This window comes from Simochromis diagramma, unplaced genomic scaffold (assembly GCF_900408965.1).
Source record: "Simochromis diagramma unplaced genomic scaffold, fSimDia1.1 OVJJ01000344.1, whole genome shotgun sequence".
In the NCBI taxonomy this organism is placed as follows: Eukaryota; Metazoa; Chordata; class Actinopteri; order Cichliformes; family Cichlidae; genus Simochromis; species Simochromis diagramma.
In genome coordinates, this window is record NW_024387375.1 from 2,705,975 (window position 1) to 2,731,124 (window position 25,150).

Genomic DNA, 25,150 nt, shown 5'->3' on the forward strand with positions numbered 1-25,150 from the left:
CTCATTGTGTCATGGTTCACACCAATCATGTTGTTTTGTTTTCTCTTCTGCAGTGTCATCTTTTTAATTCAAATTTATGTCACATGCTTCCTGTAAATACTTATTTATTATCTATACGTAAACCAATAGCCAAGCGTAACAATTTGAGATATTTATTTATTTTACTTCTGTTTTCACTCAGTTTTCTATCTGCTAATTGAAAATGTGCATTTAAATTCTTCATGTAAATTCTTAGTTTTATAAGCAATAAGAATATCCAGCCTACCACATTGGGTTCACACCATAAATAAGTCGTTTAAGTTAACCAAAATGTAATGAGTGCAGTAACTAAGGTCAGACCCACATTAACTCGCACACAACACACACCTCAAATTCCTGGTGAGGATTTACTGTGGATATATTGCCCAGTCCCATCATTCAGCGTTTGTCTGAAGCATTTTGCAATAACTCCCCCCCCCCCCCCCCCCTCGTGTTTGAGTTAATGCCGCTATAATTATGGTGCCGTGTGAATATTATAGCGTGTCCATGTCTCACACTCTCGTCTTCGAAACCTATAATTTCTGCACTTTGAAGTGGAGATGGAGAATTAACAAGAGTGATCTTGCATTCCTTTCCTGTATTGAGGGCATCCATCTGTGGCTGAGACGATCTCAATATTTTAAAACGCTGCCTCTTCAAAGCCTGTTAGGTCAGCTTTAAAAAAAAAAATGGTGCCGTGTCATGTGAGAGGGAAGAATAGCAGCCATGTGAGGACTGTGACAGATTTCACTGTCTGTCTAATGAAAGCTGGTCCAGGCCTGCAGTGATATTTCCACAGTTCATTAACTAGATGTGAGCTGAGAAGATATTAAATTGGTGGCTTCAGTAGCAAAGAGAGCCACCAGCACTTCAGGAAGTTTTGCATCTCTTTGAAATAAAAGGCTGTGCTTTTTTTTTTTTCTTTTTTTTTAAACATCAGATTTTTAAATTTGATGTATTAAGCTGTGGACGGTTCCTAATGTGACAAATCAATTCAGGTGCAACAGCCACGGCTGGGAGAGGTAAAGGGCAGCAAAAAGTTCGCGTATGCTGACAGTCGGAGGGGCGGGTGAACAATTTGGGACCCCACTGCCTTTCACTGTCGATGAAAGGCCTGACTTGAGTGGTGGCAGACTAGCCCTGCAGCGTAAAGATGGAGTGCACTTTTACAATCAGGACAACAATGAAAGGCCGCGCCAGCGCAGTGCAGACGTGTCGTTCCTGCCTAATGAAGCCCCGGACAACAGCGCTCACATAAAGAGTCCATTATGAACCAGCCATACAAGCTTTTATTTATGATTACACCCCCCTTTAATTCAGCTGTACCAAATGCATCTCCAGAGCTCGCCGGGAACAATGAAAACACCTTGAAAAGGAAATGAAAAGTGTGAAAGAGAGCAGGAGGGAAGTATTTCTGACAGCCTTCATTTGCTTAAGAGGTTCGACATTTCTTTTTCTTTAAGTGTGTGTGTGTGTGTGTGTGTGTGTGTGTGTGTGTTCACATGCGTGCATATTTTCAAAGCAGAAAAAACAAAACAGCCCTTTAAAAACATATTTCAATGACAACTGTGTGTGGTGGTTTGACATGTGACACCCTTAACGGACACAGAAAAGCTGTCTGTGGGTCTTCTGCTGAGCTGAAGCGTGACTCTTGAGTCCACATTTCAGTATCTAAGCAGCTGTTAGATGGATTACCGTGATGTTTTGTAAATATTCATGATTCCCAGACATGAAATCCTAACAGTGTCACTGTGAGTTATAGTAGTTTTAAGTATGAGTTAAAGCTTTGTGCAACAGTGGACAATTTGTCATGTTATTAATAATGAATGCAGCCAAATACCTATGAAAACACAGCGTCATCATCTTCTGTTGCACTTGTTCCACTGGTATGGAACAAAATACTGGCATTTAGCTCAAATCAGTGCCACACAGCAACTCTTAGAACTGCTAGCATGGCAATAATCTCTCGTTTTCCTTCCCATGTTTCCCCTTTCTTTGCCCCCTCTGCTTTCCTACCCTCTCTCAGGCCTGGAGTTCCCCTGGGGCCCGAAGCCATTTGCGGAGGTGGTGGCAGGACCTCTGCTCAGGAACAACAGACAGACAACAGACAGCAGCTCTCTGGAGGGACACTATGTGGGAGTGTATTTCTCAGCACACTGGGTGAGTGGAGAGAAGACAAAGAGGACCCCATCTTTTTTTCTTTTCTTTTTTTTTCCCTATTCAGGGCTCCTGACTCTGTGAAAACATTGAGACATCAGAGAAAAAAGAGCGGCAGCAGCACAGCAGAGCAGGAAGAGGCAGAAACAGATAAGAGAGAGGAGCGAGACTCCATTGTGTTTGACTGTTTACATTACAGCGGTTGACGATCTCCATCAGTCCTTTCACCACCAACTGTGGATCAGTCACCACACCCCAAAGACGTCACACCGTTGTTTCTTTTCTTTGCTGCCGCTGCCGATAGCCAGCGAAGGTCATGACTCACGATGCATGGAAGGCGTTAAATCATCGCTGTGCTGTTCCTGATGAGATGCAGCGCGAGCTGCCGAGGCCAGTCGGCGCAGCAGCTGCCAGAGCCGTAGCCTCAGATACCGGCTGCTCAGAATGGTGACGCCCGAATGCTGGCGCAAACCCCAAAGCCATATAAAACTGAAAGGACAAGTCACAAAAAGCAATTACAGGAGTTTATTTGCGGTGTTTTACACCAGGGTCCCCTGGTTACTCGTGTAAATCTATCTGCTACTAAAGCAGTCTCACAAAAACAAAATGCCAGCACTTTGCCTTGGCATCCTGATGGTATATTTTCTTTACTTTATTTCCCTCCTTCCTGTCGGAGGGACCTAAATGCCCCATGGCAGAGACACATGCAGCGTGACCTTCTCTTGTAGTGGGAGAAAACTTTAGTGTTATCACGATAGTACTAAAACAAGCTTGTGTAATGAGCGATGAACACACTTATACAGTGTTTATATCTGTAAGGTATAAGGGAAGATCGCACTTACTACACAAGATACTTTGTGCTTTTGTCCCAACGTCCCTTTGTGTTGATATGATGAAGTGCCACTGTAGGAAGCTTTAAGCTTCTCTACTTAGTAAACAGGAAGATGAGATGAGCCTTAGACATATGATATGTAATTAAGTCTAGCAAAAATACCTCAACATATTTACAGGGAAGGAAACTGAAGCAGCTATGGCATTAATCCATATTTACAGGGAATGTGCTTACTGTGCGTATGTTAAAGATTTAGTCACTGTGACACAAGCAATAAATCTGGCATTTTTGAGAAATTATTTTGGGGCATTTTTGCCATTATTAGACAGGACAGTGGAGAAAGCAGGAGAGTGGTGCAGACACAGAGCAAAGGCTCCAGGCTAGAGTCGAAGTTGGGCCAGTGCATTCAGCCTTTTTGTGGAAAATGGTCGCCTTTGTCCGTTTTGATACAAGAGCATCATACAGTTGCTGCAGATTTGTTGCCTGGACAGCCATGATAGTACTGCACATAACTGGATTAAGATTTGTTGACTGTGGAGGCTTTTAGAGTACTGTACAGTGAGCTTATTTTCATGTTCAAGAAACAAGTTTGAGATGTTAGAGACTAATGTTGAGACATTAGTCTCCAGCCATTGTAAAATGGGTGTACTGTGATCATAAAGGGATGATTATGGTCAGCAATAATACTCAGGTAGGCTGTGGATGTTAAATGATGCGTAGTGTGGCAAGAAAATATCCCCACACCATGACACCACCAGCAGCCTGAATCATTGATGCAAGGCAGGATGGATCCATGCTTTCCTGATTTGTTTTGTTTTTAATGCCAAATTCTGACCATAACATCTGAATATTGCAGCAGAATTGGAAACTCGTCAGACCAGACAACATTTTTTCCGATATTCTGCTGTCTAATTTTGTTCAGCCAGCTTCAAAGTTTTTGTGTTGTGCTTTCAGAGATGTTCTTCTGCATACCATTTTTAGAACCAGCGGTTATTTGAGCGTACTGTTGCCTTCCTATCAGTTGAAAGCAATCTGGCTATTCTCCTCTGACCTTTGACATCAACAAGGCGTTTGCGGGAAAGTCCCAGCAGATCAGCAGTTTCTAAAATATTCAGGCCAGCCTATCTGGCACTGACAACCGTGCCATATTCAAAGTCACCTCTCTTCCTCATTCTGATGCTCAGCTTGAATTTCAAGAGGTTGTCTTAAGCATGTTTACATTCCTAAATGCACAAAGCTGCTGTCATGTGATTGTATGATTTGATATTTGTGTTACTGAGAAGTTGAACAGGTGTACTTGGTGATGAGTGTATATGTATGTGTATTTTGGTACTTTCTGTCCTTGTGCTTCTTAGCTGAAGCAGTTTGCATTCATTACGTTCATCGGCTAATCAATGTTTAAATAAGTATAGTTTGAGAGAAGAGAAGAAAATCTATTGTCCCTGAAATCATTTTAACCTCAGTTTCACTCCATGCAAACATGTGGCATGCATTTTGTAACTCTTCAAGCTGATTTAAATATTACGTTTCTATTTTATTATGTATTCACAGCAGAGAAAACAAAGAAAATACAGATATGAAGCAAACAGAGCATGGGAAAGAGGCTGGAAGTTGAGACTAGTCTGTTTTGCTTCTTACTGTCATGGTGCTCTGATGTCATCGTAATGCCAGCCATACCACCGCTCCCCCTTGCCTGGATAGCGTTGGCGCTCTAAACACATAGTAGAGCAAATACTTTCTTAAGCTCGAGTATTCCTCGGGATTAACGTTTTAAACGGCCTGGATACAAAACAAGAAAGAATTACTAGTTTGTGGAAAGGTGTTTGGCGGTGGAGAGGCAAATAGTTTTGGGGAAAAACCCTGGGAAATGAGCACCTTATTACACTTGTGACTGTGTATATTAGATGCTCACTCGTTCGCTCTCTCTCAGTGCCCACCGTGCCGCAGTTTGACTCGTGTGTTGGTGGAATCGTATCGGACCGTCAAAGAGTCGGGCCAGAAGTTTGAGATAGTGTTCGTCAGCGCCGACAGGTGAGCGACACTGCACCTGCCTTTTGCCTGTTAAGAACCCAACTGGGTCCCTGCTTACTTGTTGTTATTAAAACCAAGAAATCAGCATCTGTTATCTTCCTGTTCGGTTCTCCCCTCCACCCCGCTCAGGTCAGAGGAGTCCTTTAAGCAGTACTTCAGCGAGATGCCATGGTTGGCAGTGCCTTATTCAGATGAGGCTCGGCGATCGCGGCTCAACAGACTATACGGAATACAAGGTATTTCACCAGCTCCATCACCGTTATCGCTGAATAGGCATGTTTTTCCTGGCCTGTTATGCTATTTATCCATTGCTTTGTTGAGAGTTGCAGCCAACCGCATCACTGCACAAAAGGCAGAAAAGCATCCATCATCTCCCTGTGATAAGAAGCTGATGCTAGTGATAGTGTTGGTTAGTTACGCTGTTGTTTTTATTGGCAGATGTAAACAGCAGGAAGAAAATAGTTCTTCCTTATTAATTTATTCAGTTTTGGCACTTTGAGCGCTACAAGTCAAGATCCTTTTAGTTACATCACATTCAAGAGAAGGCCAATTTCTTCAAAATCTAACAAATAACAGTACAGATCAGGAAAAAATATGTATATGTGATTGAGTACAGTGTGCCTTTTAAGATAAGAGCAGAAAGGGGATATATCTTTTTTTTTTTTTTTTTCTCTCTGCCAAACTTGGTTATGTCACATACTGAAACACTGGCACGACGGCTTGACAGCTCTTTGTGCTGGGCGGGCAAAACAGCAACACAGATCGCCCTGCAGCCTGGGGAATGTGGGCTGGTTATCCAGTTTACCGTCTCACTGCGGAAGTGCCGTGCCTTCCTCCCGAGTGTGTGAGTGGATGACTGTGGATGAAGTTAGCGAAAACTGGCCGTCGGCCTGTCCTGCAAAGAATTTGAGGAATGTGTACTGGACGAGTTAACACTGCCCCCCCCCCCCCCCCCCCCACACACACACACACACACACACTCACTCAAACCCCTGCAGTCTCTGATTTCCCCCACCTCAGTTAACTTCAGTCCACATGTGCAGACAGGAATTTACTGATTGCTGCTTGCTTGCCTGATTTGTGTCCGTTTCTGATAAAGGATTGTATTCACAGTGCTTTTACAAGCCACCCACACTATCAGAGGGGTAACGGACAGAGCTAGAGGGAGGTGAGAATCCCCAAAAAGAGGTTTAAAAAAAAAAAAAAAAATCTCACTGTGAAAGGGAAAAGAGTGCGTCATGATGCGATAATTAAAGGAAACGACCCATACCACCTCCCAGGCTTTTGCCCATTTCCTCCCCTCCTATGTTTCTCTTCCTTTCATCATCTTTCTCCAATCCAGGTATTCCCACGTTGATTCTGTTGGACACGGAGGGTCACATGATCACGCGACAGGGCCGGGTGGAGGTGTTGAACGACCCAGAGTGCCGGCTCTTTCCCTGGCACCCTCGGCCCGTGCTCGAGCTCAGCGAGTCAAACGCCGTGCAGCTCCACGAAGGTCCCTGCCTCGTCCTGTTTGTGGGTGAGAGGCTGAGGCTTTATAATTCGGCGAAGTTCCACATGGGGCTCTGTCTGAATGAAGTGGCATTTATTTAGAGCATATTGAATGTCAGACTCTGTGGAAAATTCTTCCAATGTCGAAAGGTCCCAGAGGGAAATGCTGTGGGAAATGCTTCATGTAGTATTTACTGTTTCCATCTATTTATATGCTAATACGGGAATGCTAATGCAAAAAAGAAAAGAATTTTTCCAGTGAGTGGCACTGAATGATTTAGACATTAAGGTGTAGAGAGGAAACAGACATGGAAAAGAATTTGAGAGTGCAAAGTGATGACCCTCAAAATATGAGACCACTGTGGTGTCTCCTGAGGCCAAACCAAATCGCACAACAAGACTGAGGACCATCTGTACATGTAGTTTCTTTCATCTCTTCACTCATCTGTCCTCCAGTTGCCTATCCTTGCAGCCACTACTTTCACTCATCTGTTCGTTTTTTCCTCTCCCATGTGGCTTCTTCATGCTTTTAACAGAGCTCTGTTTCTCTTTCCTGGTTAATGCAGACGCTGAGGAGGAAGGTGAATTGGAGCCAGCCAAGGAGCTGATTCAACCAATAGCGGAAAAGCTCATGGCCAAGTACAAAGCGAAGGAGGAGGAGACGCCGCTGCTGTTCTTTGTGGCTGGAGAGGTGAGATAAGCCGACAGAGTGAAATACCATTTCACACAAAACTGGCATAAGCTGGGGTTTGTTTGGGTTTTTTTTTTGGGGGGGGGGGGGGGGTTGAACATCCTGCTCTACCTGAGCTGTGCTTCGGGATGATTTAGTCTTTGAATGTACAGCTCAGGCGATCCTGTGTTTTTGGTTTCTTTTTGTTTTGGTTTGGGGGTTTTGAGGCAGATACAGACATGATAGTGAAAATGCCAGTGCAATAACACAGCGACATGCATAAACAAACATTTCCAAACATTTCTGATTTTGTTTTTAAGGAGGTGGAGACACGTTAGACAAAACAGACTCTCGGCAAATAACAGTATTCTATCCAGAGGAGGATTTCACCTATTTTTGTCACGTTGTCTTTGACCACATCCAGCAGTTACTTTTTCACTTTGGCCCTTCTGCAGTTTCTACCCACTACTGTGGGGAAACATCTGGCTCTGCTGCTGCTGCTGCTGCTCGGTGTTCACCACCTGCTTGCTAACTGCGTGTGACTGCTGTGAGTTACTAAAGAGTCAGTTTTCTGGAAAAACGCTGCCTGCTGCCACTAAGAGTTACCGTGCGTGAGTGGCGAGAGTGAACAGAACAGTTGAGGGTCAGAAGACCAAACATTGACTTAAACAGCAGTAAAATGACTCATAAAAGGATAAAAAGAGATACTTTGGAAACGCAAAGTTGCATATTGACAATGTCAATATATGTTTATATTCAACAATTCATTTTAGCTGCTTTGGATTTGAGTATTTAAGGGGATGAATTAGTTTCAAGTAATGAAGTCAGCTTATTTACAAGTAATCCCCATGAGCCAAAAGCTCAGGCTTCAGGGTGCTCTGTAATCTCTGATGCTGCTTTCCATTTGAAGTGGGAACTGAGAAATCCAGAGTTTCCAGTTGGAATTTTCCACTCTAGCGCCCCCTTCAGTCAAACTTTCCACTCAGAAAGTCAGGGCAGCCACACCAACCTTGACTTTGCAATTAAATAAAAATGAAACTTTAGAACTTGTGCATATGTGCAGTAGATGACATTTCCACAACTTCAGTGGCTACTAAAGCATTTGAGGCCCTGTTCTTGAATGTGCAAGAGAGGCATTCAGTCCCATCCATGACCTACAATTCAACTGTGCGCCTCTATCATGATGGGTAGACGCAGAGCGTGGCAGCGCTCTCCCTCACAATACTGACAAATCATCCTTTCTATCTGCGCAGTATCTCCTCCCACATCTTCCCCGTGTGGGATGAGCCGTGGAGTTTTCATAATACTTGTTATCTTGTGTTGTTCTGCCTTGACCTCTCCAGAACTGGTGCAGCAGCAGACATAATTACCAGATTAGATACCTCTCCTCAGTTCCCCCGCACTCTGTCTTCCAGCCAGCCTTCCTCCCAGTTCAATCTGGGGGTGACGGCACTGGTTTCTGGTGTGTCACTTGCCCAAAAGCAGGCTCCGGTTTCAGCTGCATGGCTTGCACATGTGCTAAATGGCAGCTCAACTCTAATGTCTGCTTTGGAATATCAGTGGCACATGTACGCAGACCTAGAAAAGCTGAAGTTTTAAGGAAAGCACGAGTTGGACTGATAACGTTTCGTGTTAAATGTGTCAGGTCAAAGAAATGTTGGCACAAACACAAAGAAACGCTGTTGCACTGGAGCTTGCGGTTATTCAGGAGCAACACATGCTAAGCCGTATACTTTTACATCCATGTAGTGCAGGTCTAATTTCCTGGCTGTAGCTCAGCCGGCTATGAAATCACCAGGTTTCCCCCTCCAGACTGGGTTGCGTCAGATATCGCTTCCCATGTCAGGCATTCTGTGAAGCTTCCATGCTCTGGGCTCCTTCAGCTAAGCTTGTGTTTGCCCTGGTAGGCACACACTTCTCTGCCAGACCAGCTGCTGGGTTTTCTGTGTCCATGAGACAGCAGTATGTTGGCAGCCCCTCAGGGGGGAGGCCAGTCTGAGCTGAATGATACAGGATCTTCTTACCCAACTGTAAAAAAACATACGCCACAGGGTAGTACAGTATACTGATTTATAATCGCAGAATGAAAGATCTTTTGTTCTTTAACTTCTGCTGCGTTCTGGCTCTTGCATGCAAAATGAACTTGAGCGGTATTATCCAGTCACATAAGAATTTAATAGACTTTTGTGGCAGCCAGAAGTGACTGTGATTCTGCTCTTCAAAGCTTTGTTTTTGCCTGCTTGATTTGTGTGTGTGTGCGTGTCCCTAAACAGGATGATTGCTTTGACTTTGAGATTATAGTGGGTTTCATAACCACTCTGGTACTGCATTTATTCAAATCGTAGCACACTGGCAGTTTCTTTCGCATTCATTATGTTTTAATGTAAAATGTGAATGCTTCACATATGCACATTTTGATCATGTTAGTGGAAAGACAAGGTCATACTGTGCTCCAACATGTTTATACAGATCAATAGTATAACAGTGGTGGTCCCTCGAGGTTAATGCCTCGGTTTTTGCCTTAAGCCTTAATAAAATTTTAAAGAGATTACTTATGTTTTAAAAAATGACCTTCTGCACAGTGGGTTCATTTCTGGGGTCAGCCTCAAGTGGCCATCCAAGGCACTCTACTGTTATATGGCCTTAGCTAGTAACAAATGTATATGGGGTTTTGTTTGTTTTTGCTTTTTCTGTTTCTGCGGTGAGGTGTCAAGCAAAAGCAACAAGTGGGGATATAATAACCTAACCGGCCAGTCAGAAGGGTTATGCTTAATTATCTTACCAGCTAGTGACCCAAGCAGGTCTCATTCAGCGATGTAGACGAGGGCTCTGGGTTGTGAGAAAGTCTGTGCTGTAGTAGAAATGTCCAAAGCTCGATCTTATGCCTCCATGTTTCTAAATGGATGACCGGTAACTTTACATGTGACCATGTGTGTAAGCATTCATAGGAACAGTATTTTATCTATGCGGGCATTGCAGAAAATTACCTCATGCAAATATTGACAAAGCACACAGCTAAACATCAAAACGGAAGATAAAGGCCTGTGATATTTAGCGATTGTGTGTTTATCTAGCTTGTTAGCTGCTAACTAGGGGTGCAACAATACTCATATCGATATTGAACCGTTTGATACAGTGCTTTCGGTTCGGTACACATATGTATGAACAATACAACATTTTTAATTTATTTTATCAACTTTTCTTCTGACGATGCTGTCTGTGTTGAGAGCTCAGTGGATCTGCGTTCGACTACTCCGCCTAGGCTGCACTGTCAAGCGCAGATCCACTGAGCGCAGCGCAAGCTAGCAAGACAGAAGCTAAGCTCCTTACAACATGGCAATTTGAACCTCCCCCCACCCTCATTCAGATCTGGCCTTTGGAACTATTTTGGTTTTCATGTGACGTATGACCCTGAAGGTAAGCGCGTCATGGACAAAAGTAAAACAGTATGTCGATGTGCCATGCAATGCTCAATTACATTGGTGGGAACTAGTGCGTTAGCGCAGTTAGCTCAGTTAGCTCAGTTAGCTCATTAACGTGTTGACTCCGTCCAGCCCCACGCACGGGGCAATCCGCGGTAACTCGTTAACGGAGATTTGTGGCATTATGGCGTTAATGTCATTTTAACGAGATTAATGCTGACAGCACTAGTGGGAACACAACGAATATGACTGCACATTTACGTGACATCATTGTAGTGCAAAGACAAGTGGAAGCAGACAAAAACAACAAGCACACATGCTACAAACTTTACCAGAGTCATTTAGACAGCCGTTAGCACATGATTCTCCTTATGGGGACCTGATATGTTTAATATGCTGCTGAGAATATACCCCAGAAGAAGCGTATAGTATAGCTTTTATTTTGGAAAGTGCCATTTCTCTGTAATAAACTCTCTTTTCCAAAGATGAGTGATTTCTCGATCAGATAATGTATTTTTTTTATTATTTTGTTGTTTCAGCAACATTACATTTAAAAACTGTACTTTTGAGTTAAAATATATATTTATAATTTTAATAAATGACAAATTAAAAAGGCATGAACATTTTTTTTGTATCGAAAAAATATCAAACCGTGACCCCAAAGTATCAAACTGAACTGTGAATTTTGTGTATCGTTGCACCCCTACTGCTAACAGGCTACGTCCACACTAATGCATTTTTGTTTGAAAACTAATCGTTTTCTCTCAGTTTTGGCCTCCCGTCCACAGCGAAAACGGAGACTAAAAACTAACTAAAACATGACGTATGTTAATCATATGATGCAGTCATGTGACCAATTAAACCAAGATAGCGGAGGGCATTATACGCACTCGCTTTTGCAATTTTGTACTTTTGTGTTACTCGGGCAAAAAAACGGGCAGCACGGTGGCACGGTGGTTAGCACTGTTGCCGCACAGCAAGAAGGTCCTGAGTTCAATTCCACCATCAGGCCGGGGTCTTTCTGTGTGGAGTTTGCATGTTCTCCCCGTGTTTGCGTGGGTTCTCTCTGGGTACTCCGGCTTCCTCCCACCGTCCAAAGACATGCAGCTTGTGGGGATAGGTTAATTGATTAATACAAATTGTCACTAGGTGTGAATGTGCGAGTGAATGTGAGTGTGAATGGTTGTCTGTCCCTATGTGTTAGCCCTGCGACAGACTGGCGACCTGTCCAGGGTGTACCCCGCCTTTCGCCCTATGACAGCTGGGATAGGCTCCAGCGCCCCCCGCGACCCTGAAAAGGATAAGTGGAAGCGAATGGATGGATGGATGGACAAATTAAAAAGGCATGAACATTTTTTTTGTATTGAAAAAATATCAAACCGTGACCCCAAAGTATCAAACTGAACTGTGAATTTTGTGTATCATTGCACCCCTACTGCTAACAGGCTACGTCCACACTAATGCATTTTTATTTGAAAACGAATCGTTTTCTCTCAGTTTTGGCCTCCCGTCCACAGCGAAAGCGGAGACTAAAAACTAACTAAAACATGACGTATGTTAATCATATGATGCAGTCATGTGACCAATTAAACCAAGATAGCGGAGGGCATTATACGCACTCGCTTTTGCAATTTTGTACTTTTGTGTTACTCGCAGCAACAACTCCAACTCATTGTTAGTCCATTTAAAAAAGCTCTGTGCTTTTACTCAACATTTTGTCGCGACGTTTCAAAGATCAAGAAAGTAAATAAACGACAGACAGAAATGAGGCAGGTCCAAGCTTCTTGTTTTTCACGCATGCGCAGTACTGGGACGTAAGCGTTTTCAGACGTTTCTATGTGGACGAATCTAGACGAATCTACTTGGGCTAATGGAACACAATTATTGCATTGACTGAGAGTTTAAGTTATAACTTTTTTCCCCATCTCATAGTATTGTGTATAAGTCTTGAGACACCCCTCATTTCTTTACATTTTGCAAGGAAAATGGGAAATGGGCAAATCAATATACTGAAATTTTGAAAATTTTTGCACATTTCTATAACTGTAACTGTGTAGAAAAATTAATCTGTTGGATTTTTTTTATTTATCTGTGCACCATGTAAAAATGTTTTAAATTTCAGCAGTATAAGGTAGCTATATCTATGACAATGACGACTTTTTCTCAGGACATCAAAGGTGACCTGTGAGATGGACACAACCCCAGCTCAGGGGCGAGTGGCTGGGTTCATCATTATCAGCTGAATCCTTATCAGATGGTCGATGTCTGTCTGTGAAATGCCACAATGCATCAGTAATCAGAACAAGCCTGGCACGGCCCAGCAGGTCCCACACGGTAAACACAAGCTGAGCCTTATCACAGCTGTGAGTGTGGGTTACAGCAGCGGCCCTTTTGTCTTTTTCTTTTTTCTTTCTTTTGTTCTCGGCTGAGCTGCAGAGGGCCCCTCTGAAATGACTGCACCTCGTGAGAAGCAGTTTCCACAAGCTAAAAGCCACAAAAAATATATATATATGCACGGAGGTGAAGACTGTTGCAGAGATTACATCTTCTCATATCGAAAATGCTGAAAAGGTCACACTGATGGATTTTGGAGTTTCTCTCGTTGTGGTTTCTTTACAGATGATCTCTAATCTACGCTTCGTATGGCTGCAAGTGAGCCTGCAAGCAAGAGCTTTTATTTGTAGTCGGAGAATTAAGCAGTATTTCTCTCGTAACAACATTGTCCTTAGTGACAGCTTACATCTGTGAGCATTAAGTAGTCGATGTATGGTGATTTGCAGCATAATAAAATGGTCTATTCAGAGGAAGTTAGCTGCCTATAACAAAACACCACACTTCAATTCATCTGTTCCATCTGTTAGCAGTTTTGCAAAGTAGAGGTCACAGACTTCATCTTGGCATACTTATCCTTTTTAGGTAGCGGTGCAGCTATTTAATGAAAAGTCTGAGGGCTCATTGTGGGGTTTGATCCATTTAACAAGAGTAGCTGCGGATCCTCTGATAACAAAGAAGAGACAACAAATTGAACTTCGAGGAGTATCACATGAAGCAGGAAATCCATCCAAAGTTGCGATATCGTTGACTTTGTTCCACTTAACTCACTCTGTCACATAAATCAGTAACTAACAGCATCAGAGGCCTTTATTTAAAGTCCAGCTCTTTGTTGCAGTGCCACCCTCTGGCCTTTCCTTGTATGTTCTGCATTTGAAACTAAATCTTTGCCATATGGAAGTGATCTTTAATCTTTGAGGCTCTCCCTCCAAGCCAGCAAGCTAAGCTGAGGAGAAGCTGGGCCATCGTGTCATGAGGATGAGGAAAATGTTGCAAATGATATTAGTATATTAGCTGTAAGCATTTAAGAGAACTATGTGACCTCGCTAAACCCAACACATGAAATTCATTCGCCGAGAATAATGGATCTCTGTCCAGGCAGGAATGCCGGTTGCCGAAGCGCTCGCGGCTGGAACTTTAAGCTGAATTACGAAACTGTGATTTCATGTTCAGCCTCAATAATTGATGGCCCTCTCAAGCTTGTTTGAAAGTTGCTGCTTCCTTCCCCCCGTAGTGATTCATATCTATAATCTCTGGGTACAGAGGTTGTAATCCTGACTTGTTAAGGGGTGAAAGGTGATATCAAGCCTCAGGCTAAAAAAAATGGTGAAGCTGTTTTAAAATAACTGGAAAGAACTCAAACTGGAATCCCCACTATACACCCAGCAGCAATGTATTTTTAACACACCCCCTCTCAAATCTGCACTGCTCCATCTCCTGCTAACATCTGCGATGGGAGTCAAATCTGATGTGGGTGAGCTTTTGACAAAGGAGGGATGCTTCTGGACGCCCACCGGGGTCCTTCACGTCTTTCTATGCAGCAGGATGTGTGACTAAGGAGTGGCTCTGTGGTCTCCCTGGGCAGGCCGTCTGCAGGAAGATGGCAGAGAAGAGTTTCTCATATTCTCTTTCAAGAAGTGTGCATTAATAAATGGTGCCAAGCAGTTCTGGATTTTATAGCGTGGCATAGTTCAAGTGCAGGGCGCTGTCCTCGTTTTCTGAAGTGTGAACCGCTGTGGAGTACGGAAATGTCTAGAGTGTCTCCTCCAGGTTTTTGGTTGTACTTCAAATGCCATGTCAGCAAATGTGGCCAGTATAAAAGCTCACTCTTATCTCCCAACAAGACATCCCCATGCCATGTACAGAACTGCATCACTTGCAATCCTGTTGATCTTTGTGGGGCATTTTCAGGCATTTTAGGTGACATTTCTACACCGGAGGTTTAGCTGTTTGTTTATGCTGCAGTAGAGTTGGGATTCACAGCCTTCTTTCACTTGCAGCCCCTTTTAAATAAAACTGTGAGCCTGTTTACACTTTTAAAATGCATCTTTGGAGCGCTGCGCACGGTGTCATCAGCAAGCACTCGATTTGTTTAGCTCAAACTAGCAATGAAAACAAAATGTTTGAAGTACTAATATACATGTACCGGCAGTTCTAACTGCTGACAATTCTTGAGAGAACTTCTGGACTGATTACTCATGTTGAGCCAATCATATGTAAGATTTGCCCACTCACCAAAATTATGCTAAAACTTCCAGGCTGAACCTTACACTTGGTGGTGTAGCATTAATCCAGATTACTTGTCTTTTTGAAATGCATTGGCCTCGATAGAGGATATTTTCTAGTTGTTGTTTTTTTTTTTTTTTTTTTTTTTATAATTTAGAGACTGAAGTTGTCGCATTGTGCAATAAATTAAATGAGGTGTAAAACTGAAGTCATGCAAAAGAAAAAATGTTGAATTCACTACACAGAATGTTCAGAACTCACAGCAACCCAAAACTACAGGGAACAAAGACTTTATATATTTGTATATTTTTATTTTCCTCTCCATCATGATGGAATTTCTTGTGGTATCCCAACCTGTAATGTCAGGATGCTATACGTGACAAGACTTGAAACATGTGGTGAAAGGATGGAGAAGGCAAAGATTTTGCTGTTAAACTTTTTTTTTTTTTTTTTTACAATTTTAATCACAGGCTTGCTTTAGTCAAAGCAATGACAGATTTGTGTCATTTTGGCCTGAGTCCCACCAGAGGCCCTGATTGTAGCTTAACCATTTCCGCATGTGAGGAATGTACTGCTCTATCACACAAAATCACATTAAGCGCTGTACTTCCTTCTCTTTCCCTGCAGGATGACATGAGCGACTCTCTGCGAGACTACACCAACCTCCCCGAAGCGGCACCTCTGCTCACGATCCTGGACATGTCGGCCCGTGCTAAGTACGTTCGCGATGTGGAGGAGATCACGCCGGCCGTGGTGGAGCAGTTTGTCGGCGACTTCCTGGCTGAAAAGCTCAAACCGGAGCCCATCTAAAGAAACTGTCCACGTATAAACTGGACCTATTACATGGGACTCACGGCATCATCCATCCCTGACCTATTGCTACACCCCACAGTTTCCAGGCTCCCACTCTCTCTCCCAGCTACAATCCTGACTGTTAGAGAGATGTCTCACTTTTTACTGGCATTTTAGCATTTTTATTTTAGATGTGTTCCTCTTTCATGGAGTCCCCTCTTTCTCCTGTGGTGCCTTGCATTGACTATAGTCCATACAGTAATATATATGGAGATTCTGTTGTTTGTTTCTTCTTTTTTTTTTCTTTTCTTTTTGCCTCAGAATTTTTTTTTTTTTTTATTTTTATTCTCTCATGGTGGCATTTCTAGAGAAACCGGAGAATTACCCAGTGGACCTACTTATACAGCCAATCTTTTGCTTTCTGTTTTGTCTGCAAGATTCTTGTTACTTTTGTTTTCTGAATGAAGTTAAGAAAGAATAAATAAAATCATCTTTTTTTCTTTTACAGTTGTATTTCACCTGTAGTGCAGATGTGCTAAACTTGAGTTGGATGTAGCTGTACGCCTTCTTGGCCCTATTTAAATAAATAAATATCCCACAGTTTGACAGGTGCACATACAGTAAAGAGCATGTTCTACCAGTGACTGATGTTTTAACCCCCCTGTCTTCTTGTGTCATGACATGAGTGAAAGTCATCTCTAGTCAGTTCTCATCTCAAAGTCATTATGAGGACTTTCTGTGAAGGTCCCCCTAATGGAAAAAGTCCAGTTTTTTTTTCTTTCTTTTTTTTTTATCCTAGAGGCACAAAAATGACTTTTTTTTTTTTTTTTTTGAAAAGTTGAATGTATAAATCCCTTTTATATCCTGTTACCTTAGTCATAGCTTCTCACACCAATTAAACATTCACTGGCAAGCACAAGAGTTTTGTTCCTGCTAAGTTTTATCAATAAAGTTAGCTCTTGAATATGGAAAAGACGCACAGTGCAGTGACGCTCCAGTTCCTTTCTCAGAAGTTTAAACTGTGTTTGCTCAAATGACAAACTTAATGTTGCATTTATTATGGGAGAGTCTGTACCTCGACTCTGCTGATGCACTAAAATCTCAGGTGGAATAGAAACTTCTGACCTTGAGCTGTACTGGTAAGCAGGGTAAATATCTGCACTTTTGCATAAACAATGTAGCTGCTAATAAAAAAAACATTTTTTCCCCCTTTGTTTAATAAGAGCAGACATCTGGTTAAGGCTCCAACAGAAAACTATTAGAAGGGAAGAAATAGCTGCTTTTCTTTTTTGCTTACCTTCCAGCACAAGGTTTATTATGAACTTCAAAGTATTTGATGCAATCTTGATTAACACATACAGCAAAAAATTGCAGTATTACAGAAATTTGATGTATTTTGTTGCTAATACAAATACTTAAATTAAAGCGCACCTTTAAAATTTCCATGAATATATGAGGAACTGAGGGTAGTTGTTTTAAGGAACTCACCAAAAATTCTTTGACCTTTCAACTGTATTCATCATAATAATTCAAACTTCCTTTTAACAGGAAGAGACCTCCAACAGAACCACATTCAGGGACTCATTTGGGGGTAAGGGGGGAGAAAGAGGGAATAAACAGGAGCATGGAGAGGAGGAGTTAATTATGTGAATTAATGGAATGTATACTGATGAAGTGAGGCAAGTGGAGACAAAATGCTCAGTACAGCAAGGAAAGTTATCTGCCTGAGCCAGTAGCTTCATAACTGAGGGATGCTTCAGTCACCTAATCCAGATTTATCTCTAAGGTTTATCTGTAGATAATGCTTTATTTTTGGTTTTGGTTTTTTTGCAGTGAAAGAAAACATTCAAATTCACATAAATCAGAAACACAGTTTGCAAATTTACTGTTAAGAGTATTATATGGGACACTCTGTTCAGTCTGATATTTAATAGAAGCATCATGGAAACTGTCTCTCAGCTTTACATTGACGTTTCTTTCCAGATGTTTGCAGTAGTTTTAAGAGTTGCTTCCTGCCTTCAAACAGAAGAATGCTAGCTGCCATGGCAGAATTCAAGCTGTCCACATCAGGAACAACGGGAATAAAGAGCCTGTGGCCGTCAGTTTTCTCTGCCAACTGGACTGCTTCTAGGCTCAAACCATTCGTCTCACCACCTATCACAAGAGCAGTTGGGCTTTGAGCCCAACTGTCATAGTACAGCTTAGTGTCCACTCTGGGGAGTGAAAGTCCCTCATGTTCAGAGTCCGAATCAGAATCGTAATCCTCGTACTCCATGTTTTTGCGGTTGGGTCTTGAGCTGACCCAGCCGTAATCTCCAGCTTTGGAGGGTTCAGGAGACACATTAACCTCTACTTCTCTACTTCTGTCGGGGCTGCCACTGCTGTCAGCCACGTGGACAGTCACGGGTTTAGGGAGATGGTTTTCAACATCATCCCAGTCAAGGCTGGGATAGATGGGAAGGCGGAAATGAGCGCCCATTGCTGCACGGAGAACTTTAGGCTCCCAAACATCCACACAACCTGTTTGAAAAAAAAAATGCAAAGTTCTCAAAATTCAAAGGAAGATTTCACAGGATTATTAATTTGATCTCTAATAATTAGAGATTACTGTAAACCTACCCTTTGTGAGGAGGGCATTATGACAGCCAGCAGCAGCAGCACATCGCAGCATAGTCCCGAGATTCCCAGGATCCCGGATGTTGTCACATATCAGAGACAAAGGCACTGAGTGACCTTTACTTGCAAAGTTTAACCGTGCCGGATCTGGGCGAGAAAATATCGCTGCAGAAGAAGAGGTCAGAGTCAGAAATAATTGAGATATTAGTGTTTCATCGTGAGCCAAAAAAGAAAATCTGACCCTTACCGATCACTCCCTGTGGGGCTACAACGTCAGACCAGAGCTTGATGTCCTCAAACTTGACTTTCACTAGTGTGGCCCTTCTCAGCTTATCTAAGGGCAGCTCTCTGAGTCGATCCACCGTGCTGAAGAACACAGTCTGTGGTTTAGCACCAGCATCCAGGGCGTCACAGATCAAACGCCTGCCTTCAAGAAGGATTTTACCCTGGTGGTCCCGAAATGTCCTGGAACGAGCCACACTCACTAACCTCCTAGAGCAGAGACGTGGAGAAAGAGGAGGAGAAGGAAGGAATGGCTTCAGAAGGATGAGGACAGCTACAAAATCTATGTCTACCTTGGGACAAGATGTTGATGGAGGGCCACATGCACCCGGGTGTCCTGACATACATACTGCAGTTCTTGACCTTCTCATAAAATTACACAGTTCCTCTCTTGGCACCCTATCATATCCTTTCTCTAGATCCACAAAGTTACAGTCCGACTCCTTCTGACCATCTCAATATTTCTCCATCAGTTCTCTCAAAGCAAACATCACATTTGTACTGCTCTTTCTCACTCACTGACCATCACCTCTCTCGTTAAACAAGCTTCAAAAACTCTTTCCCACATCTCCATGGTATGGCTCATCAGCTTTATCTCTCTGTGGTTACTACATCTCGGCACATCAACTTTGTTCTTGCTGTATTCCTAATAATTGTGTTTTTGTTTTGTATGCCAGGGCCCATGGCCTCTGGCTCAATCACCTCTGCTACTGCCCTCACTCGGTGAGACTTACGCCAGTCTTTTATCTCCAGGCGAAGCCCTCTCATAGCGCAGTCCGTCCACTTCATTATTTGTCACAGTAAAAGCATGTTTCGTAGCTGACTGCGCATCAGTCCTCGTCCTAACAGAGTTTCTCTCTTCGTGATGCTGTGTTGCTGCAGATATGATTCTTCCCCTGGTCTCCCTCTGGATCTTTGGGTCGTCTGACTGAATCTGAGGCGCCTTTATGACTTTTCCCGTCTCGTTTTCAGGAAACAGCACTCTGACAGGTTTCCTCCTCAGTCCGCGTACATACCGTTTTGATTCCACAGTGACACAGCTCCTGGTTGTTAGGAAAGCATGTCGCTCTATCATGGAAATCAGGCAGATCATGCTTCTTGTGTACGCTGCCATTTTGCCTGCTTTCTTCTTCTCTCATCTGTCAGGATGTTTCAGAAATACAAGCTAACCCGCCTAGCGCCACCAGCTTTTAATAGCTGATATTGCGTTTACAAATTAAAAATAAACCAAACACATTTGGTGGCGTTATTAATGTAATTATTTAATAACATAATGTGTCACAAATTGTTAAACGGGTCCTATAGTAGCCGTTTTTTTTTTTTTACATTTATTGATGCTTCAAACTTGACGCTTGATCATAATCTCGCGAGAAAACAATAACACATTGGTCAAACCATTAACCTGAGCAGTTAGGGGGGATTGTGAATTTTATACATTGTACTTTAACGTACAGTCGCCGTTCTTTGCTTTAATACTAGAGCAGCACTAATAATAACGACAGGTGGTGTAACACATTATCCAGCGGGTTTTTTTTTCGTTTTGTAGTTTTACTTGCAAATACCCGGTATGTGTTCATTGGTGATTACCAGTCGAGCACAGAAAAATCGATACGACCACAGGTAGCACGGCTGTCAACAAACATGGCTTTGAGACGAGCGCTGCATTTTGTTTTCAAAGTTGGTGACAGGGCTAAAACTGCCACCTTTTACAGAGATGTTCTAGGTATGAAGGTAAGTTTTCTGAGCTGCATTTAAATGTAGGATTGGACTGAAGCCGCCGTAGACTAGCAGCTTTTGCTGATGTCGGATAATTTCAGGGTTGCACAACCTGAGCAAATTTCCATAGTTATCATTGTATAAGTGGAAGTGGACATCACTGAATTGTAATGTTCTCACTACTTGTTATTTATTTCAGATTTTAAGACACGAAGAGTTTGAGGAAGGCTGCAAGGCAACTTGTAATGGGTATATAAGACACAACTCCAGTTGAATCTTGAGCTCAGTATAACGCTAAATAAAAGTCCTGTGGGGGGAAAAGTATTTGCCACCTTCCTGTTACACTTTCATGTTTCAGATCAAGGTCAAACAAATCAGGGCTTAGTGAAACGATGTATTGCCCCCTAAACCTAATAACTGGTTATGCCACCTTTACGAACTGTAATCAAGCGTTTAAGATAACGGTCAAAAGGTCTTTCACGTCACTGTGGAGGAATTCTGACCAACTCTTCTTTTCAGAATTGTTTGAACTCAGCCACAATGGATGGTTTTCCCACATGGACAAAACGCTTTAAGGTCTGGACTCTCTCCCTCCTTTTTTTTAAGCCATTCAGAGATAGACTTGCTAGGGTGTTTTGGTCTGTTTCTTATTGTTGAATCATGAACACTGACCTTAAATGAGGCAAGGGAAACGTGCAGTTCTTTAAATGTTGTTCTGGGTTCTTTAGTGACTAGATTAGTTGTTAATGCACTCCTGGAGGAATTTTGGTAGGCTGGCCACTAATGGAAAGGTTCACAACTGTTTAAAGTTTTCTCCATTTGTGGATAATGGCTCTCACCATGATTTACTGGAGTCCCAAATCCATACAAAGGGCCTTGTAATGCTTTCCAGACTGATAGTTCAGTTAGTGACTAACACTATCAGTGACTTTTTTTCAAATGTGTTTCTTTAGATCATGGCATGATGTGTTTCTTTTAGATATCTTTCAGCCAGGTTCTGTTAGGTCTGTCTCATTTTTTTTAAAACATTGCCAGTGGATATTTTTTTTTAATTCACTCAGGTTATCTTTGACTAATATTAAAATTTGTTTGATGGTCTAATAAATATCACTGTAACAAACATGCAAAACATAAAAAATCAGGAAGAGGGCAAATATTTTTTCACAGGACAATGCAGATGTTGATACACTAGTGGTAAACCTGCCTTCACCCCCTACCCATACAGCCCCTATGATGGGAAATGGAGCAAGACAATGGTTGGCTTTGGTCCAGAGGATGACCATTTTGTTGCTGAACTGACCTACAACTATGGCGTGGGAGAATATAAACTTGGCAATGACTTCTTGGTGGGTGAGAGTTTGTTTTCACATTGCATGCAGGAAAAGATTGTCTTGTTATTCAGTGTACAGTGGCAATAATGGGATATTTGCACGTGTTTTTTCATGTTAGGGGATCACTCTGCAGTCGAGCCAAGCTGTAAGCAATGCTAAATGTCTCGGGTGGCCTCTCACTGAGGTGGGAGAGGCTCTGTATCTGACTCAGGCTCCTGGAGGCTATCCTTTCTATCTGGTGGACAAAGAGCAACCTCATAATGGTGAGTGTCACACAAGTCAAATCTGCCTGCTCCTTCTTCAGCTTCTTCTTCTTTTTCTTGGGTTTCTAGCAGGCTGGATGCAACAAAGACATATTGTTTTTTTGGGGGGGGGTGTTGCTTCATAAACCTCCCATCAAGGATCAAATCCTTACATGCAGTCTGGTATCCACAAACTTAAATGAATACTTTGTAACTTCATATTGATCAGAGTTCAATATTGACTTTAGAGAAAAGGCTGTAATGTCCATTCTTGACAGTTCTGATCACGTAGGGTTTCTCTCCATGACATAGTTGGAGCGATCTATCAAAACCTGCTTAAGAGTTTCCATCTCCTCACATGTGCCACACATGTTCCACATATGGATGCTTCCTCACTAGTGACAGCTGTTAAATCTGTCTCTGACCCTGTATGAAAAAAGGCATATGATCACTGAGCTGGAATCAGAATCAACAGAATTAACAGAATTAATCAATTATGTGGAAAAAGTGTAAGCAGGTGCTGGGTAAGAATTTTAAGGAGACCCAGATGTCTAAAGTATAGCAACTCAATTCTGAATCTTATTTCTTTTAAGGGTTTATTTGTGCACATCCAGAGTCACTTTCCAGCAGTCATAAAGCGTGATTATCTAAACGCGGATGATCTGATATCGTCATGTTGGTGTTGTTCCTGGAACAACATAGTAAATGTTGTTTCAGGATCAACATTGCAAGTGATCAATCACATTGTTGTGATGTTATTCTTTGGCGCACCAAGCCATTCGTGCACTTATGAAATTCTGCTTAGCGTTTATTAAAGGGTCAGGGTCCGTTGATCGGCGGACAGAGACGGTTTCTCGCAGCTTAAGTACAGTTTTTTGTTTTACGGCGGTTTTTCCCGAAGTCGCAAAAGTATGACGTCACAACATTCTGATTGGTCACTTGCAATGTTGTTCCTGGAACAACATTTACTAGCCGATGACACACAAGTGTAGTGTGTTCACACAGTGGTTTGATCCTCTGCATGTATCCTTAGCGCAAGATACTGAACCCTGAGTTGCCCCGGTGTGTGTGTCTGTGTGTGTGTGAGAGAGGTTAAAAGAGACAATTTTATGAATATGTGTGTTTATGGCTGAATGCAGCTTGCAGTAAAAAAGTGCTGTAAGTGCTCAAATAGAGTAGAAAAGGACTACAGAAGTACCCATCTGTTAACCTGTTAACCACTTACTTTCTGTAATCTGTTCCCAGACCCTGTGCAGAAGGTTTGTCTCGGGGTATCAGACCTCCAAAGATCGACCCACTACTGGTCCACACTCTTGGGGATGAAAGTGATGGACAAAAATGAGGAAAAGAAGACGGTGCTCATGGGATTTGCAGACAGTCAAGTGAGTCAAAGAAATTAAACGTTAAACTCTAAGATAAGTTTAAAATAGTTCTATTGTTGAAGTTTGAATTGTATGTTTTGCGGTTTATGTTGATGCCTGAGTAATATGTGTCAAATTTTTTGTAGTGCAAACTGGAGCTTCAGGACATTGGAGGGATGGTTGACCATGGAACAGCTTTTGGGAGAATAGCGTTTTCATGCCCGCGGGAGCAAGTAAATTATTATTTTCTAAACGGCTAATGTCAACTTGCAGATAAATTATTTCCAACAACATTATAATGAGATATTATTATGCTCCTCAGCTGCCGGATATTGAAGCCTTGATGAAAAAGGAAAATCAGAAAATTCTCACTCCATTGGTCAGCTTGGACACTCCTGGAAAAGCTACAGTAGAAGTGGTTATTTTGGCTGACCCTGTAAGCACGTTCCCAAAATAATGCTGAAATGATGTCAAATTCATTAAGTTAACAATATTAAACATAAAATGTTTGCTTTAGGATGGCCATGAGATTTGTTTTGTGGGAGATGAGGCCTTTAGGCAGCTTTCCATGTTGGATCCCAAAGGGAATGAATTCCTTGATAAGGTTGGTGTTACTATAACACATAGCCTTCAAATGCTTATCCAGCATGTGTCAGATATTCACTGTGCTTGTCATCCTTTTAACACTTTTCAGGCTATGGCTGAAGATAAAAGTGATGAATGGTTTGCCAAACACAACAAACAGAAGACTGCTGCATGAGATGGAGCAGCCGACCTGTCAGTTTTCATCATTTAATGAGGATGAGATGCCGCACAACGCACCTGTAGCATAGATCTGCCTTAGGCTGGCAGCGTAAGATTAATTTTGTGTTATGTAAAAACATTTGTGCCCTGAGATGATGTAATGGACCACTTGTTATGGATTTTTTTTCCCAATAAATATTCTTCCTAAAAGCAAGGCTGAGTGATGGGCAAAAAACATTAAGTCAAGTCAGTTTTATCTATAAAAGACATTTCAATGTGATCTTAATTTTAGGCGAAAAGGGGACACTGAGAGAAGTTGGGGCCAACTTAATCTCATAATAAAGTATCACCAGGACTTCATAGCTTAAATTTGGTCTTGCACCTCTACTGAGTCTCCACCAACCTTATGTGCAAATTCCTCTTACAGCTGTAGTAAAACAACATGTTTGCACAGTTCCTAACTGATTTTGTGGTAATTATAAAACACAGATTACTCAATGGGCCCACCATGTACGGGCTCTATGAGCTTTTGGTCTTATCCTTGAAATATGACATATCCAGTAACGAGCCACAAAACAACAGAAATGAGGCGCAAAAAGATATGTACAAGGACTGCAAAGACATAAGATGGATACACTCAGATGCAAAAATGACCAAATGACATCTGCATGGTCTGTGGTTCTCTCTTTCAGTTCTGTTGTTTGTGCACGTGAACCTGTTGTTTTATATTCTATCCATGTCTACCTGTATTTAGAAAACATGTGCCATATACCATAATAGAAAATAAAGGTTTTATATGTATAATTAAGGAGAATTTGCCTGATTTTGTATGTTCTTCCTCATTAGTTGAAGCATTTTGCATATATGCAAACAATCAAATGACCA

At 42.2% G+C, this 25,150-nt stretch overlaps 3 protein-coding genes across 6 annotated transcripts in view; 2 read left to right on the forward strand and 1 right to left on the reverse strand.

Moving 5' to 3' along the window:
* The window catches only part of nxn (nucleoredoxin), a 70,711-nt gene extending 53,981 nt beyond the window's left edge, over positions 1 to 16,730 (forward strand). For all 4 annotated transcript variants that reach the window (XM_040008945.1, XM_040008947.1, XM_040008948.1 and 1 more), the window contains 6 exons: positions 2,045 to 2,178; positions 4,938 to 5,038; positions 5,168 to 5,274; positions 6,381 to 6,560; positions 7,099 to 7,223; positions 15,809 to 16,730. In XM_040008945.1, coding sequence (XP_039864879.1) covers positions 2,045 to 2,178; positions 4,938 to 5,038; positions 5,168 to 5,274; positions 6,381 to 6,560; positions 7,099 to 7,223; positions 15,809 to 15,991 — 830 coding nt within the window. In that variant the 3' untranslated portion in view covers positions 15,992 to 16,730. The remainder of the gene's footprint in view (positions 1 to 2,044; positions 2,179 to 4,937; positions 5,039 to 5,167; positions 5,275 to 6,380; positions 6,561 to 7,098; positions 7,224 to 15,808) is intronic.
* An 11-nt stretch (positions 16,731 to 16,741) lies between these two features.
* Positions 16,742 to 20,107, reverse strand: mrm3a (mitochondrial rRNA methyltransferase 3a). The gene is made up of 4 exons (XM_040008944.1): positions 19,606 to 20,107; positions 18,837 to 19,081; positions 18,593 to 18,754; positions 16,742 to 18,493 (listed from the first exon to the last, which is right to left on the reverse strand). Exons 1-4 carry the CDS (start codon positions 19,983 to 19,985, stop codon positions 17,913 to 17,915), a joined length of 1,368 nt encoding a protein of 455 aa, XP_039864878.1. The 5' UTR covers positions 19,986 to 20,107; the 3' UTR covers positions 16,742 to 17,912.
* Positions 20,108 to 20,351: 244 nt separating this feature from the next.
* glod4 (glyoxalase domain containing 4) lies at positions 20,352 to 25,073 on the forward strand. The gene is made up of 9 exons (XM_040008949.1): positions 20,352 to 20,602; positions 20,787 to 20,836; positions 21,813 to 21,933; positions 22,037 to 22,181; positions 23,406 to 23,542; positions 23,668 to 23,754; positions 23,844 to 23,957; positions 24,039 to 24,125; positions 24,216 to 25,073. The coding sequence occupies exons 1-9, from the start codon at positions 20,513 to 20,515 to the stop codon at positions 24,279 to 24,281; spliced, it is 897 nt and encodes a 298-aa protein (XP_039864883.1). The 5' UTR covers positions 20,352 to 20,512; the 3' UTR covers positions 24,282 to 25,073.
* The last annotated feature ends 77 nt before the right edge of the window (positions 25,074 to 25,150 follow it).

Bases quoted from the DNA above. Each gene is read 5' to 3' on its own strand.
- mrm3a (XM_040008944.1), bottom strand. From the start codon at position 19,985: ATGGCAGCGTACACAAGAAGCATGATCTGCCTGATTTCCATGATAGAG. The intron at 19,082-19,605 runs GTAAGTCTCACC...TCTCTGCTCTAG, and splicing joins CCTGGAGATAAAAGACTGGC to GAGGTTAGTGAGTGTGGCTC. The intron at 18,494-18,592 runs GTAGGTTTACAG...TTTTTCAAACAG, and splicing joins TAATGCCCTCCTCACAAAGG to GTTGTGTGGATGTTTGGGAG.
- glod4 (XM_040008949.1), top strand. From the start codon at position 20,513: ATGGCTTTGAGACGAGCGCTGCATTTTGTTTTCAAAGTTGGTGACAGG. The intron at 21,934-22,036 runs GTGGGTGAGAGT...TTTTCATGTTAG, and splicing joins AACTTGGCAATGACTTCTTG to GGGATCACTCTGCAGTCGAG. The intron at 23,958-24,038 runs GTAAGCACGTTC...TGTTTGCTTTAG, and splicing joins TGGTTATTTTGGCTGACCCT to GATGGCCATGAGATTTGTTT.